The sequence below is a fragment of the Staurois parvus genome, unplaced genomic scaffold, assembly GCF_062004578.1.
Source record: "Staurois parvus isolate SC_StPar_1 unplaced genomic scaffold, SC_StPar_1.0 ptg000274l, whole genome shotgun sequence".
NCBI lineage: Eukaryota > Metazoa > Chordata > Amphibia > Anura > Ranidae > Staurois > Staurois parvus.
The window spans coordinates 992,582-1,007,500 of NW_028318070.1; the positions used below are offsets into that span (position 1 = coordinate 992,582).

Here is a 14,919-nt window from a genome sequence, read left to right on the forward strand (position 1 = left end):
CAGGGCAGGGGGAGCGCAGGCTCCTATATAGAGAGCACAGGGCAGGGGGAGTGCAGGCTCCTATATAGAGAGCACAGGGCAGGGGGAATGCAGGCTCCTATATAGAGAACACAGGGCAGGGGGAGCACAGGCTCCTATATAGAAAGCATGGGGCAGGGGGAGCGCAGGCTCCCATATAGAGAGCACATGGTAGGGGGAGTGCAGGCTCCTATATAGAGAGCACAGGGCAGGGGGAGTGCATATATATATATATATATATATATATATATATATATATATATAGTCAGGTCCATAAATATTGGGACATTGACACAATTCTAACATTTTTGGCTCTATATACCACCACAATGGATTTGAAATGAAAGGAACAAGATGTGCTTTAACTGCAGACTGTCAGCTTTAATTTGAGGGAATTTACATCCAAATTCGGTGAACGGTGTAAGAATTACAACAGTTTGCATATGTGCCTCCCACTTGTTAAGGGACCAAAAGTAATGGGACAGAATAATAATCATAAATCAAACTTTCACTTTTTAATACTTGGTTGCAAATCCTTTGCAGTCAATTACAGCCTGAAGTGTGGAACGCATAGACATCACCAGACGCTGGGTTTCATTCCTGGTGATGCTCTGCCAGGCCTCTACTGCAACTGTCTTCAGTTCCTGCTTGTTCTTGGGGCATTTTCCCTTCAGTTTTGTCTTCAGCAAGTGAAATGCATGCTCAATCGGATTCAGGTCAGGTGATTGACTTGGCCATTGCATAACATTCCACTTCTTTCCCTTAAAAAACTCTTTGGTTGCTTTTGCAGTATGCTTTGGGTCATTGTCCATCTGCACTGTGAAGCGTCGTCCAATGAGTTCTGAAGCATTTGGCTGAATATGAGCAGATAATATTCCCGAAACACTTCAGAATTCATCCTGCTGCTTTTGTCAGCAGTCACATCATCAATAAATACAAGAGAACCAGTTCCATTGGCAGCCATACATGCCCACGCCATGACACTACCACCACCATGCTTCACTGATGAGGTGGTACGCTTAGGATCATGAGCAGTTCCTTTCCTTCTCCATACTCTTCTCTTCCCATCACTCTGGTACAAGTTGATCTCGGTCTCATCTGTCCATAGGATGTTGTTCCAGAACTGTGAAGGCTTTTTTACATGTCGTTTGGCAAACTCTAATCTGGCCTTCCTGTTTTTGAGGCTCACCAATGGTTTCCATCTTGTGGTGAACCCTCTGTATTCACTCTGGTGAAGTCTTCTCTTGATTGTTGACTTTGACACACATACACCTACCTCCTGGAGAGTGTTCTTGATCTGGCCAACTGTTGTGAAGGGTGTTTTCTTCATCAGGGAAAGAATTCTTCTGTCATCCACCACAGTTGTTTTCCGTGGTCTTCCGGGTCTTTTGGTGTTGCTGAGCTCACCGGTGCGTTCCTTCTTTTTAACAATGTTCCAAACAGTTGTTTTGGCCACGCCTAATGTTTTTGCTATCTCTGATGGGGTTGTTTTGTTTTTTTCAGCTAAATGATGGCTTGCTTCACTGATAGTGACAGCTCTTTGGATCTCATCTTGAGAGTTGTCAGCAACAGATTCCAAATGCAAATAGCACACTTGCAATGAACTCTGGACCTTTTATCTGCTCATTGTAATTGGGATAATGAGGGAATAACACACACCTGGCCATGGAACAGCTGAGAAGCCATTTGTCCCATTACTTTTGGTCCCTTAACAAGTGGGAGGTAAATATGCAAACTGTTGTAATTCCTACACCGTTCACCTGATTTGGATGTAAATACCCTCAAATTAAAGCGGACAGTCTGCAGTTAAAGCACATCGTGTTCGTTTCATTTCAAATCCATTGTGGTGGTGTATAGAGCCAAAAATGTTAGAATCGTGTCAATGTCCCAATATTTATGGACCTGACTGTATATGTATATATATATATATGTATATATATATATATATATATATTGCATGTATATTATTAGCACACAGTAGTGGGTGTTATTAGTATACAGTATATTATCAGTATATAGTGAGTGTATTATAAGCGTGCAGTGTATTCGTACAGAGTTGGGGGGTGTATATGAGTGCAGAGTTGGGGGGTGTATATGACAAGTACAGAGTTTGAAAACGGGAGGGTGGTTTTGGGGAGCAAGGGGACAGGTAATAGATTGAGGGGATTGCAGTGATTCCCGGAAGAAAGAGGATGTCTTGTGTGTGGGCGAAATAATGGAGGACCAGGGTTCATGGAGATATCCCCAGAGGTTAGGAGAATGAGGGTGAGGAAGGTGGCATGTGAGCGGGATGTATGCGAGCGCGCATGCCTTCCAGTCCTGTTAGGGTCAGCATGAGAATGGAGTATCAGCAGGAGGTACAAGTTTTTTGGGTAGAGCAGAGGGACAAAAGTGAGGTTTTGGGAACACAGGAGAGGAATATGAAAAGGAGTAGAGGAGGCATTTAAAGGTGCAGGGAGTGGGTATCAGATGTGGAGAGATGGTTTCCAGAGGCGTTTGAAGATTGTCTGTCTAGCATGCAGTAGCGTTTCTTGCATCTTCCTGCAGCTAGGGTTCTTCTCCTTTGGGTTAAGCTGGGCTGGGGTCAGTGTGAGTGGTGTCTGAGTGGTCAGTTCTGGAGCGCTGCGTGGCTATTTCTTGAGGAAGGACATACATGCTTTTATGGAGATTTGCTAGGAGTTTAGTGGCTAGATTGGTGGGGAGTTACTAGGCAGGGTTCAAGATCCAGGTGGAAGTTCCAGAGTGTAAGATGAGGGGTGACTTGAGGAGGAGAGGGATGGGTGACAGCTGTAGAATTGATGCCCCTTGAAGCTGATTGAGAGAAGCTGATGCGAGGGGAGCAGGGGAACCGTATGCCGGCCTGGCCTCTGGTATGGGGTTAGGTGAGTTGACTCAGAGGAGGCCTTGTTGGCTGAATTCCAGGCTGTGTCACTGTAGGCCGCAGTAGGCCTCAGAAGGTCGAGTACATCAGCCATTGGGGGGGGGGGGAGACGCACCAGGCCACGGGTAGTAGTGGAGACGTGTTCTCTGGAGTGATGAATTGCAGTTCTCTGTCTGGAAATCTGATGGACGTGTCTGGGTTTGGTGGTTGCCAGGAGAACGGTACTTGCTTGACTGCATTGTGCCAAGGGTAAAGTTTGGTGGAGGGGGGATTATGGTGTGGGGTTGTTTTTGAGGGGTTGGGCTTGGCCCCTTAGTTCCAGTGAAGGGAACTCTTAAGGCGTCAGCATATCAAGACATTTTGGACAATTTCATGCTCCCAACTTTGTGGGAACAGTTTAAGGATGGCCCCTTCCATGGATGAGTGAGTTTGGGGTGGAGGAACTTGACTGGCCTGCACAGAGTCCTGACCTCAACCCGATAGAACACCTTTGGGATGAATTAGAGTGGAGACTGCGAGCCAGGCCTCCTCCCCCGACATCAGTGCCTGACCTCACAAATGTGCTTCTGGAAGAATGCTCCAACCTTCCCATAGACACCCTCCTAAACCTTGTGGACGGCCTTCCCAGAAGAGTTGAAGCTGTTATAGCTGCAAAGGGCGGGGCCAACTCAATATTGAACCCTACGGACTAAGACTGGGACGCCATTAAAGTTCATGTGTGTTGAAAGGCAGGCGTCCAGTACTTTTGGCAGTATAGTGTATATACCATACCCGGCCGATGCCACTGGAAGCTGGAAATCACTGAAATATACACCAATATGGCCACACTTACACTGGCAACACAAGGATGCACTATTATCCCCCCTCCACCAAACATTACACTTGGTACATTGTAGTCAGGCAAATACCGTTCTCATGGCATCCTCCAAACCCAGACACGTCCATCAAATTGCCAGAGAAGTCAAATTGGTCACTTCAGAGAACACGTCTTCCCTGCTCTAGAGTCCAGTGGCGGCATGCTTTACACCACGGCACCCGACGCTTTGCATTGCACTTGGTGATGTAAGGCTTGGATGCAGCTGCTCGGCCATGGAAACCCATTCCATGAAGCTCTCTACGCACTGTTGTTGTGCTAATCTGAAGGCCACACGAAGTTTGGAGGTCTTTAGCTATTGACTCTGCAGACAGTTGGCGACTTTCTGTGCATTGTGCGGTTTCAGCATGCACTGACCCCGCCTTGTCATGTGACGTGGCCTACCACTTGGTGGCTGAGTTGCTGTTGTTCCCAGTTGCTTCCACTTTGTTATAATCCCACTAACAGTTGAGCGTGGAATATTTAGTAGCCAGGAAATGTCACGGATGGACTTATTGCCCAGGTGGCCACCTATCACGGGACCACGCTTGGAGTCACTGAGCTCCTGAGAGCGACCCACAGGGCTGATTGTATACCCCTGTGGTCATGGAGGGGATTGGAACACCTGAATCACATGATTTGGAGTTTGGGGACAATACTTTCGGCAAGTATAAATCGTTCTATTGGTCCAAGCTGGAAGTATAATACATTGCCATAGCTGGAATTCTTCTACAGATCCTCCATTCAGGATGACTATATGACCCGGAGGGCTCCCTGTCTCCCCTCTACTGTGAGGTGTGAAGGGGGAAAGGGACTTGGAGGAGCTATGATAGGTTTTCCCCATCACAGAACAGGTCCAGCTGGAGGTGACAACCAGTCCCAGAAACACAGGAGAGGTGCGGACGCTCCTGGACACAGTCATTAGCTCAGTGTGGATTGGAGGATCTGTGACACTTCCAGGGGGAGAGAGGTCTCCCTGTGCGGAGGAGGCGGGGCGGGGTCATTGCCCTGTAGTGACCTCTCTCCGGGGTTCCCCCTCTGGTTGTTGATCAGCCTCTTCCTGCCTCTCCGCTCCGGGGTTACTGTAGGTCAGAGAGCACGTGGTGTGCGGGAGGGGCGGGGCCGGCAGAAAGGAGAGTTCCCTGTGATGGGAGATGAGCGCAGTGTGCGGATAGGATGAAGGAGGAGGCCGGGGGTGAGGAGCCCAGCATGTCCTATGATGAGGAGTCCATGGAGCCCACCGATACCGAGGACTGTCCCGTGGACTGGAGCCCCCCACTGGAGGAAGAGGAGGAGGCGGCTGTGCTCTGGTACCTGACCTCCCTACACACACAGGACCCCATAGAGGAGGAGGAGGAGAGCCCCCAATACTACTGGGAGGACCAACTGCCTGCTGTGAGTGTGACATCTCCCGATCTCTGTACTGATCCTATACACCCCCCAACTCTGTGCTGATCCTATACACCCCCCAACTCTGTGCTGATCCTATACACCCCCCAACTCTGTGCTGATCCTATACACCCCCAACTCTGTGCTGATCCTATACACCCCCCAACTCTGTGCTGATCCTATACACCCCCCAACTCTGTGCTGATCCTATACACCCCCCAACTCTGTGCTGATCCTATACACCCCCAACTCTGTGCTGATCCTATACACTCCCCAACTCTGTGCTGATCCTATACACCCCCCCCCCCTGTGCTGATCCTATACACCCCCAACTCTGTACTGATCCTATACACCCCCCAACTCTGTACTGATCCTATACACCCCCCAACTCTGTACTGATCCTATACACCCCCCAACTCTGTACTGGTCCTATACACCTACTTGTCATATACAGCCCCCAACTCTGTACCAATACACTGCACACTTATAATACACTCACTATATACTGATAATATACTGTATACTAACACCCACTACTGTGTGCTAATAATATACATTATGTACAAAACACACCACTGTATACAAAGTACACTGCACAATGATAATACACCCACTATACACTAATAATAATAAAGTGCACACTATGTACTAATTTACACACCCTGTATACTAATACACACACACTTTATACAATATGCACACTGTATACTAGTAATACACACATGCTGTATACAGAGTGCACACTGTACTAATACACGCTGTATACAAAGTGCACACTGTATACTAATAATACACACGCTGTATACAAAGTGCACACTGTATACTAAATACACACGCTGTATACAAAGTGCACACTGTATACGAATAATACACGCTGTATACAAAGTGCACACTGTACTAATAATACACGCTGTATACAAAGTGCACACTGTATACTAAATACACGCTGTATACAAAGTGCACACTGTATACTAATACACGCTGTATACAAAGTGCACACTGTATACTAAATACACGCTGTATACAAAGTGCACACTGTATACTAATAATACACGCTGTATACAAAGTGCACACTGTACTAATACACGCTGTATACGAAGTGCACACTGTATACTAATAATACACGCTGTATACAAAGTGCACACTGTACTAATACATGCTGTATACAAAGTGCACACTGTACTAATAATACACGCTGTATACAAAGTGCACACTGTATACTAAAAACACGCTGTATACAAAGTGCACACTGTATACTAAAAACACGCTGTATACAAAGTGCACACTGTATACTAAATACACGCTGTATACAAAGTGCACACTGTATACTAATAATACACACGCTGTATACAAAGTGCACACTGTATACTAATAATACACACGCTGTATACAAAGTGCACACTGTATACTAATAACACACGCTGTATACAAAGTGCACACTGTATACTAATAACACACGCTGTATACAAAGTGCACACTGTATACTAATAAAACACGCTGTATACAAAGTGCACACTGTATACTAATAAAACATGCTGTATACAAAGTGCACACTGTATACTAATACACGCTGTATACAAAGTGCACACTATATACTAATAATACACACGCTGTATACAAAGTGCACACTGTATACTAATAATACACACACGCTGTATACAAAGTGCACACTGTATACTAATAATACACACACGCTGTATACAGTGTGGACACTGTACTAATAATACACGCTGTATACAAAGTGCACACTGTATACTAATAATACACGCTGTATACAAAGTGCACACTGTATACTAATAAAACACGCTGTATACAAAGTGCACACTGTATACTAATAATACACACACGCTGTATACAAAGTGCACACTGTATACTAATAATACACACACGCTGTATACAGTGTGGACACTGTACTAATAATACACGCTGTATACAAAGTGCACACTGTATACTAATAATACACACGCTGTATACAAAGTGCACACTGTATACTAATAATACACACACGCTGTATACAAAGTGCACACTGTATACTAATAATACACACACGCTGTATACAGTGTGGACACTGTACTAATAATACACGCTGTATACAAAGTGCACACTGTATACTAATAATACACGCTGTATACAAAGTGCACACTGTATACTAATAAAACACGCTGTATACAAAGTGCACACTGTATACTAATAATACACACACGCTGTATACAAAGTGCACACTGTATACTAATAATACACACACGCTGTATACAGTGTGGACACTGTACTAATAATACACGCTGTATACAAAGTGCACACTGTATACTAATAATACACGCTGTATACAAAGTGCACACTGTATACTAATAAAACACGCTGTATACAAAGTGCACACTGTATACTAATAATACACGCTGTATACAAAGTGCACACTGTACTAACACACGCTGTATACAAAGTGCACACTGTATACTAATAATACACACGCTGTATACAAAGTGCACACTGTATACAAAGTGCACACTGTATACTAATAAAACACGCTGTATACAAAGTGCACACTGTATAATAAAACACGCTGTATACAAAGTGCACACTGTATACTAATACACGCTGTATACAAAGTGCACACTGTATACTAATACACGCTGTATACAAAGTGCACACTGTATACTAATAATACACATGCTGTATACAAAGTGCACACTGTACTAATAATACACACGCTGTATACAAAGTGCACACTGTATACTAATAATACACACACGCTGTTTACAATGTGCACACTGTATACTAATACACACGCTGTATACAGAGTGCACACTGTACTAATACACGCTGTATACAAAGTGCACACTGTATAATAATACACACGCTGTATACAGAGTGCACACTGTACTAATAATACACACGCTGTTTACAAAGTGCACACTGTATACTAATAACACACGCTGTATACAGAGTGCACACTGTATAATAATAATACACACGCTGTATACAGAGTGCACACTGTTTACCAATAACATACACACTCTGTATACAAAGTGCACACTGTTTACTAATAATATACACACCCTGCATCACCAACACTGTACTGTAACAGTGCAAGCAGTGCATCATCAACAGTAAAGTTTTCGCACACACGACATCCTCAGCAATGTAAATCTGTAGCACCTGCATTGAAATGCTGCATGTACACTGGTAACGCACATTTCACCGTCACCTCTGTACAGTGCAGGGTCCTTTCCCGGGAGTCATCAGTTCAGACACATTTTTGATGAACACTGAGTGAGGTTCTATCAGTCTGCACATCCGTCTTCCCTTCAGTTTACATCCGTGTGTTTTCTTTGTTTTGGTTGTTGAAGAGACAAGTCATAGGTAACAAATGATAAACAAATAATTGTTTCTTGCCTAGAAACAGATGTAAACAGAGCACATTCATTGATCTTGGTCTTGCTCCTTGCACACTGGGTCATTTAGCTGCAGTGGACCCGTCCCCATGGTGTCGCGTACCCAGGAGGGGTAGGTGCGGTGTCGCGTACCCAGGAGGGGTAGGTGCGGTGTCGCGTACCCAGGAGGGGTAGGTGCGGTGTCGCGTACCCAGGAGGGGTAGGTGCGGTGTCGCGTACCCAGGAGGGGTAGGTGCGGTGTCGCGTACCCAGGAGGGGTAGGTGCGGTGTCGCGTACCCAGGAGGGGTAGGTGCGGTGTCGCGTACCCAGGAGGGGTAGGTGCGGTGTCGCGTACCCAGGAGGGGTAGGTGCGGTGTCGCGTACCCAGGAGGGGTAGGTGCGGTGTCGCGTACCCAGGAGGGGTAGGTGCGGTGTCGCGTACCCAGGAGGGGTAGGTGCGGTGTCCAGCCTTGCTGCAGGTAGCCTGTGGAAGTTTATCGCAGGCTTCTTCTGGATGGGGCTGAATGCTGCACCGATTGGTACGGACATGTAGGGGTTTATTTACTGTAGAGTGCAAAATCTGGTGCAGCTCTGCATAGAAGCCAATCAGCTTGGGGGGCACAGTGTATGTGTGCTACAGGTGTACAGCGTGGAGGGGGCAGTGTATGTGTGCTACAGGTGTACAGCGAGGAGGGGGCAGTGTATGTGCTACAAGTGTACAGCGAAGAGGGGGCAGTGTATGTGTGCTACAGGTGTACAGCGCGGAGGGGACAGTGTATGTGTGCTACAGGTGTACAGCGAGGAGGGGGCAGTGTATGTGCTACAAGTGTACAGCAAAGAGGGGGCAGTGTATGTGTGCTACAGGTGTACAGCGCGGAGGGGACAGTGTATGTGTGCTACAAGTGTACAGCGCGGAGGGGGGCAGTGTATGTGCTGCAAGTGTACAGCGCGGAGGGGGCAGTGTATGTGCTACAAGTGTACAGCGAAGAGGGGGCAGTGTATGTGTGCTACAAGTGTACAGCGCGGAGGGGGGCAGTGTATGTGTGCTACAAGTGTACAGCGAGGAGGGGGCAGTGTATGTGTGCTACAAGTGTACAGCGCGGAGGGGGGCAGTGTATGTGCTGCAAGTGTACAGCGCGGAGGGGGCAGTGTATGTGCTGAAAGTGTACAGCGCGGAGGGGGCAGTGTATGTGCTGCAAGTGTACAGCGAGGAGGGGGCAGTGTATGTGTGCTACAAGTGTACAGCGCGGAGGGGGGCAGTGTATGTGCTGCAAGTGTACAGCGCGGAGGGGGCAGTGTATGTGCTGCAAGTGTACAGCGCGGAGGGGGCAGTGTATGTGCTACAAGTGTACAGCGAAGAGGGGGCAGTGTATGTGTGCTACAAGTGTACAGCGCGGAGGGGGGCAGTGTATGTGTGCTACAAGTGTACAGCGAGGAGGGGGCAGTGTATGTGTGCTACAAGTGTACAGCGCGGAGGGGGGCAGTGTATGTGCTGCAAGTGTACAGCGCGGAGGGGGCAGTGTATGTGCTGCAAGTGTACAGCGCGGAGGGGGCAGTGTATGTGTGCTACAAGTGTACAGCGAGGAGGGGGCAGTGTATGTGCTACAAGTGTACAGCGAGGAGGGGGCAGTGTATGTGTGCTACAAGTGTACAGCGCGGAGGGGGCAGTGTATGTGCTGCAAGTGTACAGCGCGGAGGGGGCAGTGTATGTGCTGCAAGTGTACAGCGCGGAGGGGGCAGTGTATGTGCTGCAAGTGTACAGCGAGGAGGGGGCAGTGTATGTGCTGCAAGTGTACAGCGAGGAGGGGGCAGTGTATGTGCTGCAAGTGTACAGAGAGGAGGGGGCAGTGTATGTGCTGCAAGTGTACAGCGAGGAGGGGGCAGTGTATGTGCTACAATTGTACAGCGCGGAGGGGGCAGTGTATGTGCTACAAGTGTACAGCGCGGAGGGGGGCAGTGTATGTGCTACAAGTGTACAGCGCGGAGGGGGGCAGTGTATGTGCTACAAGTGTACAGCGAGGAGGGGGCAGTGTATGTGTGCTACAAGTGTACAGCGCGGAGGGGGCAGTGTATGTGTGCTACAAGTGTACAGCGAGGAGGGGGCAGTGTATGTGTGCTACAAGTGTACAGCGCGGAGGGGGGCAGTGTATGTGCTGCAAGTGTACAGCGCGGAGGGGGCAGTGTATGTGCTGCAAGTGTACAGCGCGGAGGGGGCAGTGTATGTGTGCTACAAGTGTACAGCGAGGAGGGGGCAGTGTATGTGTGCTACAAGTGTACAGCGAGGAGGGGGCAGTGTATGTGCTGCAAGTGTACAGCGCGGAGGGGGCAGTGTATGTGCTGCAAGTGTACAGCGCGGAGGGGGCAGTGTATGTGCTGCAAGTGTACAGCGAGGAGGGGGCAGTGTATGTGCTGCAAGTGTACAGCGAGGAGGGGGCAGTGTATGTGCTGCAAGTGTACAGAGAGGAGGGGGCAGTGTATGTGCTGCAAGTGTACAGCGAGGAGGGGGCAGTGTATGTGCTACAATTGTACAGCGCGGAGGGGGCAGTGTATGTGCTACAAGTGTACAGCGCGGAGGGGGGCAGTGTATGTGCTACAAGTGTACAGCGCGGAGGGGGGCAGTGTATGTGCTGCAAGTGTACAGCGAGGAGGGGGCAGTGTATGTGTGCTACAAGTGTACAGCGAGGAGGGGGCAGTGTATGTGTGCTACAAGTGTACAGCGCGGAGGGGGCAGTGTATGTGCTGCAAGTGTACAGCGCGGAGGGGGCAGTGTATGTGCTGCAAGTGTACAGCGAGGAGGGGGCAGTGTATGTGCTGCAAGTGTACAGAGAGGAGGGGGCAGTGTATGTGCTGCAAGTGTACAGCGAGGAGGGGGCAGTGTATGTGCTACAATTGTACAGCGCGGAGGGGGCAGTGTATGTGCTACAAGTGTACAGCGCGGAGGAGGTAGTGTATGTGCTACAAGTGTACAGCGAGGAGGGGGCAGTGTATGTGCTACAAGTGTACAGCGCGGAGGGGGCAGTGTATGTGCTGCAAGTGTACAGCGAGGAGGGGGCAGTGTATGTGCTACAAGTGTACAGCGAGGAGGGGGCAGTGTATGTGCTGCAAGTGTACAGAGAGGAGGGGGCAGTGTATGTGCTGCAAGTGTACAGCGAGGAGGGGGCAGTGTATGTGCTACAAGTGTACAGTGCGGGGGGAGGAGGCAGTGTATGTGCTACAAGTGTACAGCGCGGAGGGGGCAGCAACGCTGTACAATTACAGTACACACACAAATACAATGCAGCCTTATCCATGTAGACTTGGAGCACACAGATAATCTTTCTACATTCATAACATGCTTATACCAACCACACACAGAACTCTGCACATGTATGTAGCACACACACAGTATGTACATCCATGCTGTCACACCAGAGAAACGTGTTTTTTCTTGCCAACCTGAATACAGTAAAATCTGCCTTTGCTGTGTATATTTTTATGCCCTAGTAAGGAGCCTTGCACAATATTATGCTTTTCAGCCCCCCTCACTCTTTGCACTTTTTGGCCCAAACTGGGGTCCGCCCCACAGCTCAAATTCCTGCCTGAGGCCAAGTCCTGGCTTTCCAGGAAACTTCCCTGGCTCACTGAGCACACTGTGTGTTTTTATACTACAAACACTCCGTATATCCAGACCTGTATACATCACTACACCTGCTGTGTCTGATTTCTGTCCTGTTCTTCAGACATAATCCTGTTTGTAACCCTGATTCGGATTCTACATTTTTTTTTTTTTTGACCGTAGACGTGAAGTAATGATGGCCGATCTGGGTACCATTCTGCTGATTATCCTTGTGTATGAATGCCAGCATCTACTGCAAGCACCCCTTGGCTCTGGGGATATAGCAGGCAGTTATGATGAATATTTTACTCCTGCCTGGGCTGATGTAAATAGGAACATGAATGAGCCAAGCATGCATACACATGGCAAACAAATTCAAAGAAATCTCTCTTTTCAGCGAAGTGTTCCTGCAGGCCCAGCTAACCTAAATCCAGCCATAGATGGAATTAATCTCAGCCGGTTCAGCAGGGGCTGGATGAGATATGCTCCATCTATGGGCAGGCTGATTGTACCAACGTTGATCCATAACTGCCAACAGTAATCCTTTTGTTCTGCTGGCAGGAAAGGCTCCCCGCTGGAAAACACAGTGCCGCTGCGGGAGGGAACAGTGTTAATGGAGGAATTGAGCAATCAGATTGCAATCATTTGAGAAAATCAAATCCTCTATTACCAGCCTAAGACTTTTTGCTTGGTGTACATTGCTTCAGACAAACTCACAAGGTGGTATGAAAAAGTTTTGAGACTAGTTTTGTAACATGCCAACAGATGGCAGCACAAGGCACAGTCACAGGGAGCATCAACCTTCAAAAGTCAGTGTGCCAAAAGACATAGTCATATGTACTTCGGAAGCTGCGCAACTGGTGCTATTCTGACCACACGGATTACCACATCTGCTATGTCATCATGGACAGCAAGTTAGAACAAAGAGCAAACGTGAAATTCTGCGTGAAACTGGGCAAATCTGCCACAGAGACGTTTGACATGATTTAGCAAGTTTGCTCTTTGTTAAAGATCTTAAGCTGCCTATAGATGGATTGAAATATATCCAGTACATGAGAGACCAGAATTATTTCATGTGTGGACACTGCTTCTCGATCCAACAATTGATATTGTTGAACAGGCTTGTTGGAAATTCTTTCTCAATCTGCAAGTGCAGGATCCCAGTCCTGCTGTCCAGAATACAATGTCTCAGCTGGAGGATTCCTCCTTCCACCTCTACTGTGTGGATGGAGAAACCTGTTAATTTTTTATCGACCAATCCCTCTATGGCCAGCTTTAGATTGGCCGTAAATGATCACATTTTTTATGCGTGATGTCACCAATTGGGACAGTCCCCTGTTGGGCTACCATAGAGCGATAATGATCATTGGCAGCAGGGCTGTGGAGTCGGTAGATAAATGTTCCGACTCCTCAGTTTTTTGTACTTCCGACTCCTCTGCATTAATATGCAAATGTATTTTATACATTCCTTGAAGGAAAGAAAGGCAACATACATGTCATTACCACAGGACTACCGGCTGGGAAGCCAACAGTCTACTGTATTGAACAGTTTAAGCAAAAGACAAACACAATGAAAACAACAAAGTTTTTTATTAATTTTTTTTTATTAATTAATCAAGTGGCTGGATAGTAGCAGCAGGCATAAACATCAGGAACAGGAACTTTACCAGTCCAAAAATACAAACCACATTATTTGGTTGTTTTAGAACAAAAACAAAGCTTATCTATATGAACCAAAAACAAAATCTGTAAAACACTATGGAAAGTATAAGTATTGCCGCTCCTAATTGTGCGTTGCGTGCCATATAGTGAAGTGCATGAAAAGCATGCTTCTTCACGGTCACTTAACGTGTTCGTTTTGCGGTTACGTGAGGCACTGCATGCATTGGTCGTTATTCTTACAGTAGAGAAGTCATTAATTATAACTTTGTGAATTGGGACATTTAAACTTGCTTTTTTTTTAATTCCAATCTAAATTTAGTCGGAGTCGGAGCATTGTTTGCCGACTCCGACTCCAGGTACCCAAAATTTACTCCGACTCCGCAGCCCTGATTGGCAGTCACTGAAAGATTTCATTTATATATTGATTGTCCATCAGTAAATCTCTACAGTCCCTCATTCTTGTCCTTTTGTTCCCCTGTTAAAGTTCCTGCACTGTATGAATGCTGTTTTCACATGTCCCTGGAGGTGGTGGTCTCTGATATTACGCCATTTGATCTCTTACTGCCAATTATCCTCAAATAGGATGCCTCGCTGCCTGTGACCATGTCAAGTGATTTACACTTAGAGTAAGAGAAACTATAGTATATCGGCACAGGGAAATCTAAACATTTCCAAAGACAGTTTTCTTTACTTCGAGCTTGTCCCTGCTAATTAGGACCTCGTGGCAGCAACGAGGCAGCCAGCATCTGGTAGCCAGACCGAGAGGGAATACAAGCAGTGTTGTGAGGACACAACCTCCCAGAGCAGTGAGATGGGATTCTTCACCAACGTTCCCAGGGGGCCCCATACAATGACTCCTTCTCTGGAGACAGCGGGCTGTGTAATGTCATCCTGCATAGTGTGTTTGGAGGCCAGCTACACACGGAGGCTGCTGTCATGGCTGTGTCATACTCGGGATGGGCACGAAAATATCAGATGTTTAATATAGCATGCATGCCCTGAATACTATTCACAGCAGGACATTCTAGACAGGCTGAATATAGTAGAAGACACTTGAGGTCCCAAGAGTGAGAGGGGAGGGGATGGACTTTGCCTGCTTTCATCTCACCCAGTCCCACTAACACAATACTAACCGCCAATACGTTTTTT

General features: G+C 47.3%; 1 protein-coding gene across 8 annotated transcripts in view; it reads left to right on the top strand.

Annotated features, from left to right (window-relative positions):
- The window catches only part of GRAMD1B (GRAM domain containing 1B), a 348,949-nt gene that overhangs the window by 296,043 nt on the left and 37,987 nt on the right, over positions 1–14,919 (top strand). Inside the window, exon 1 of one of the 8 annotated variants that reach the window (XM_089681636.1) lies at positions 4,901–5,147. The exons of the other annotated variants lie outside the window; for them this stretch is intronic. Within the exon in view, the coding sequence (XP_089537762.1) occupies positions 4,929–5,147 (219 nt within the window). The 5' untranslated portion in view covers positions 4,901–4,928. Of the gene's footprint in view, positions 1–4,900; positions 5,148–14,919 lie in introns of those variants that run through there. 8 annotated transcript variants of the gene reach the window in all.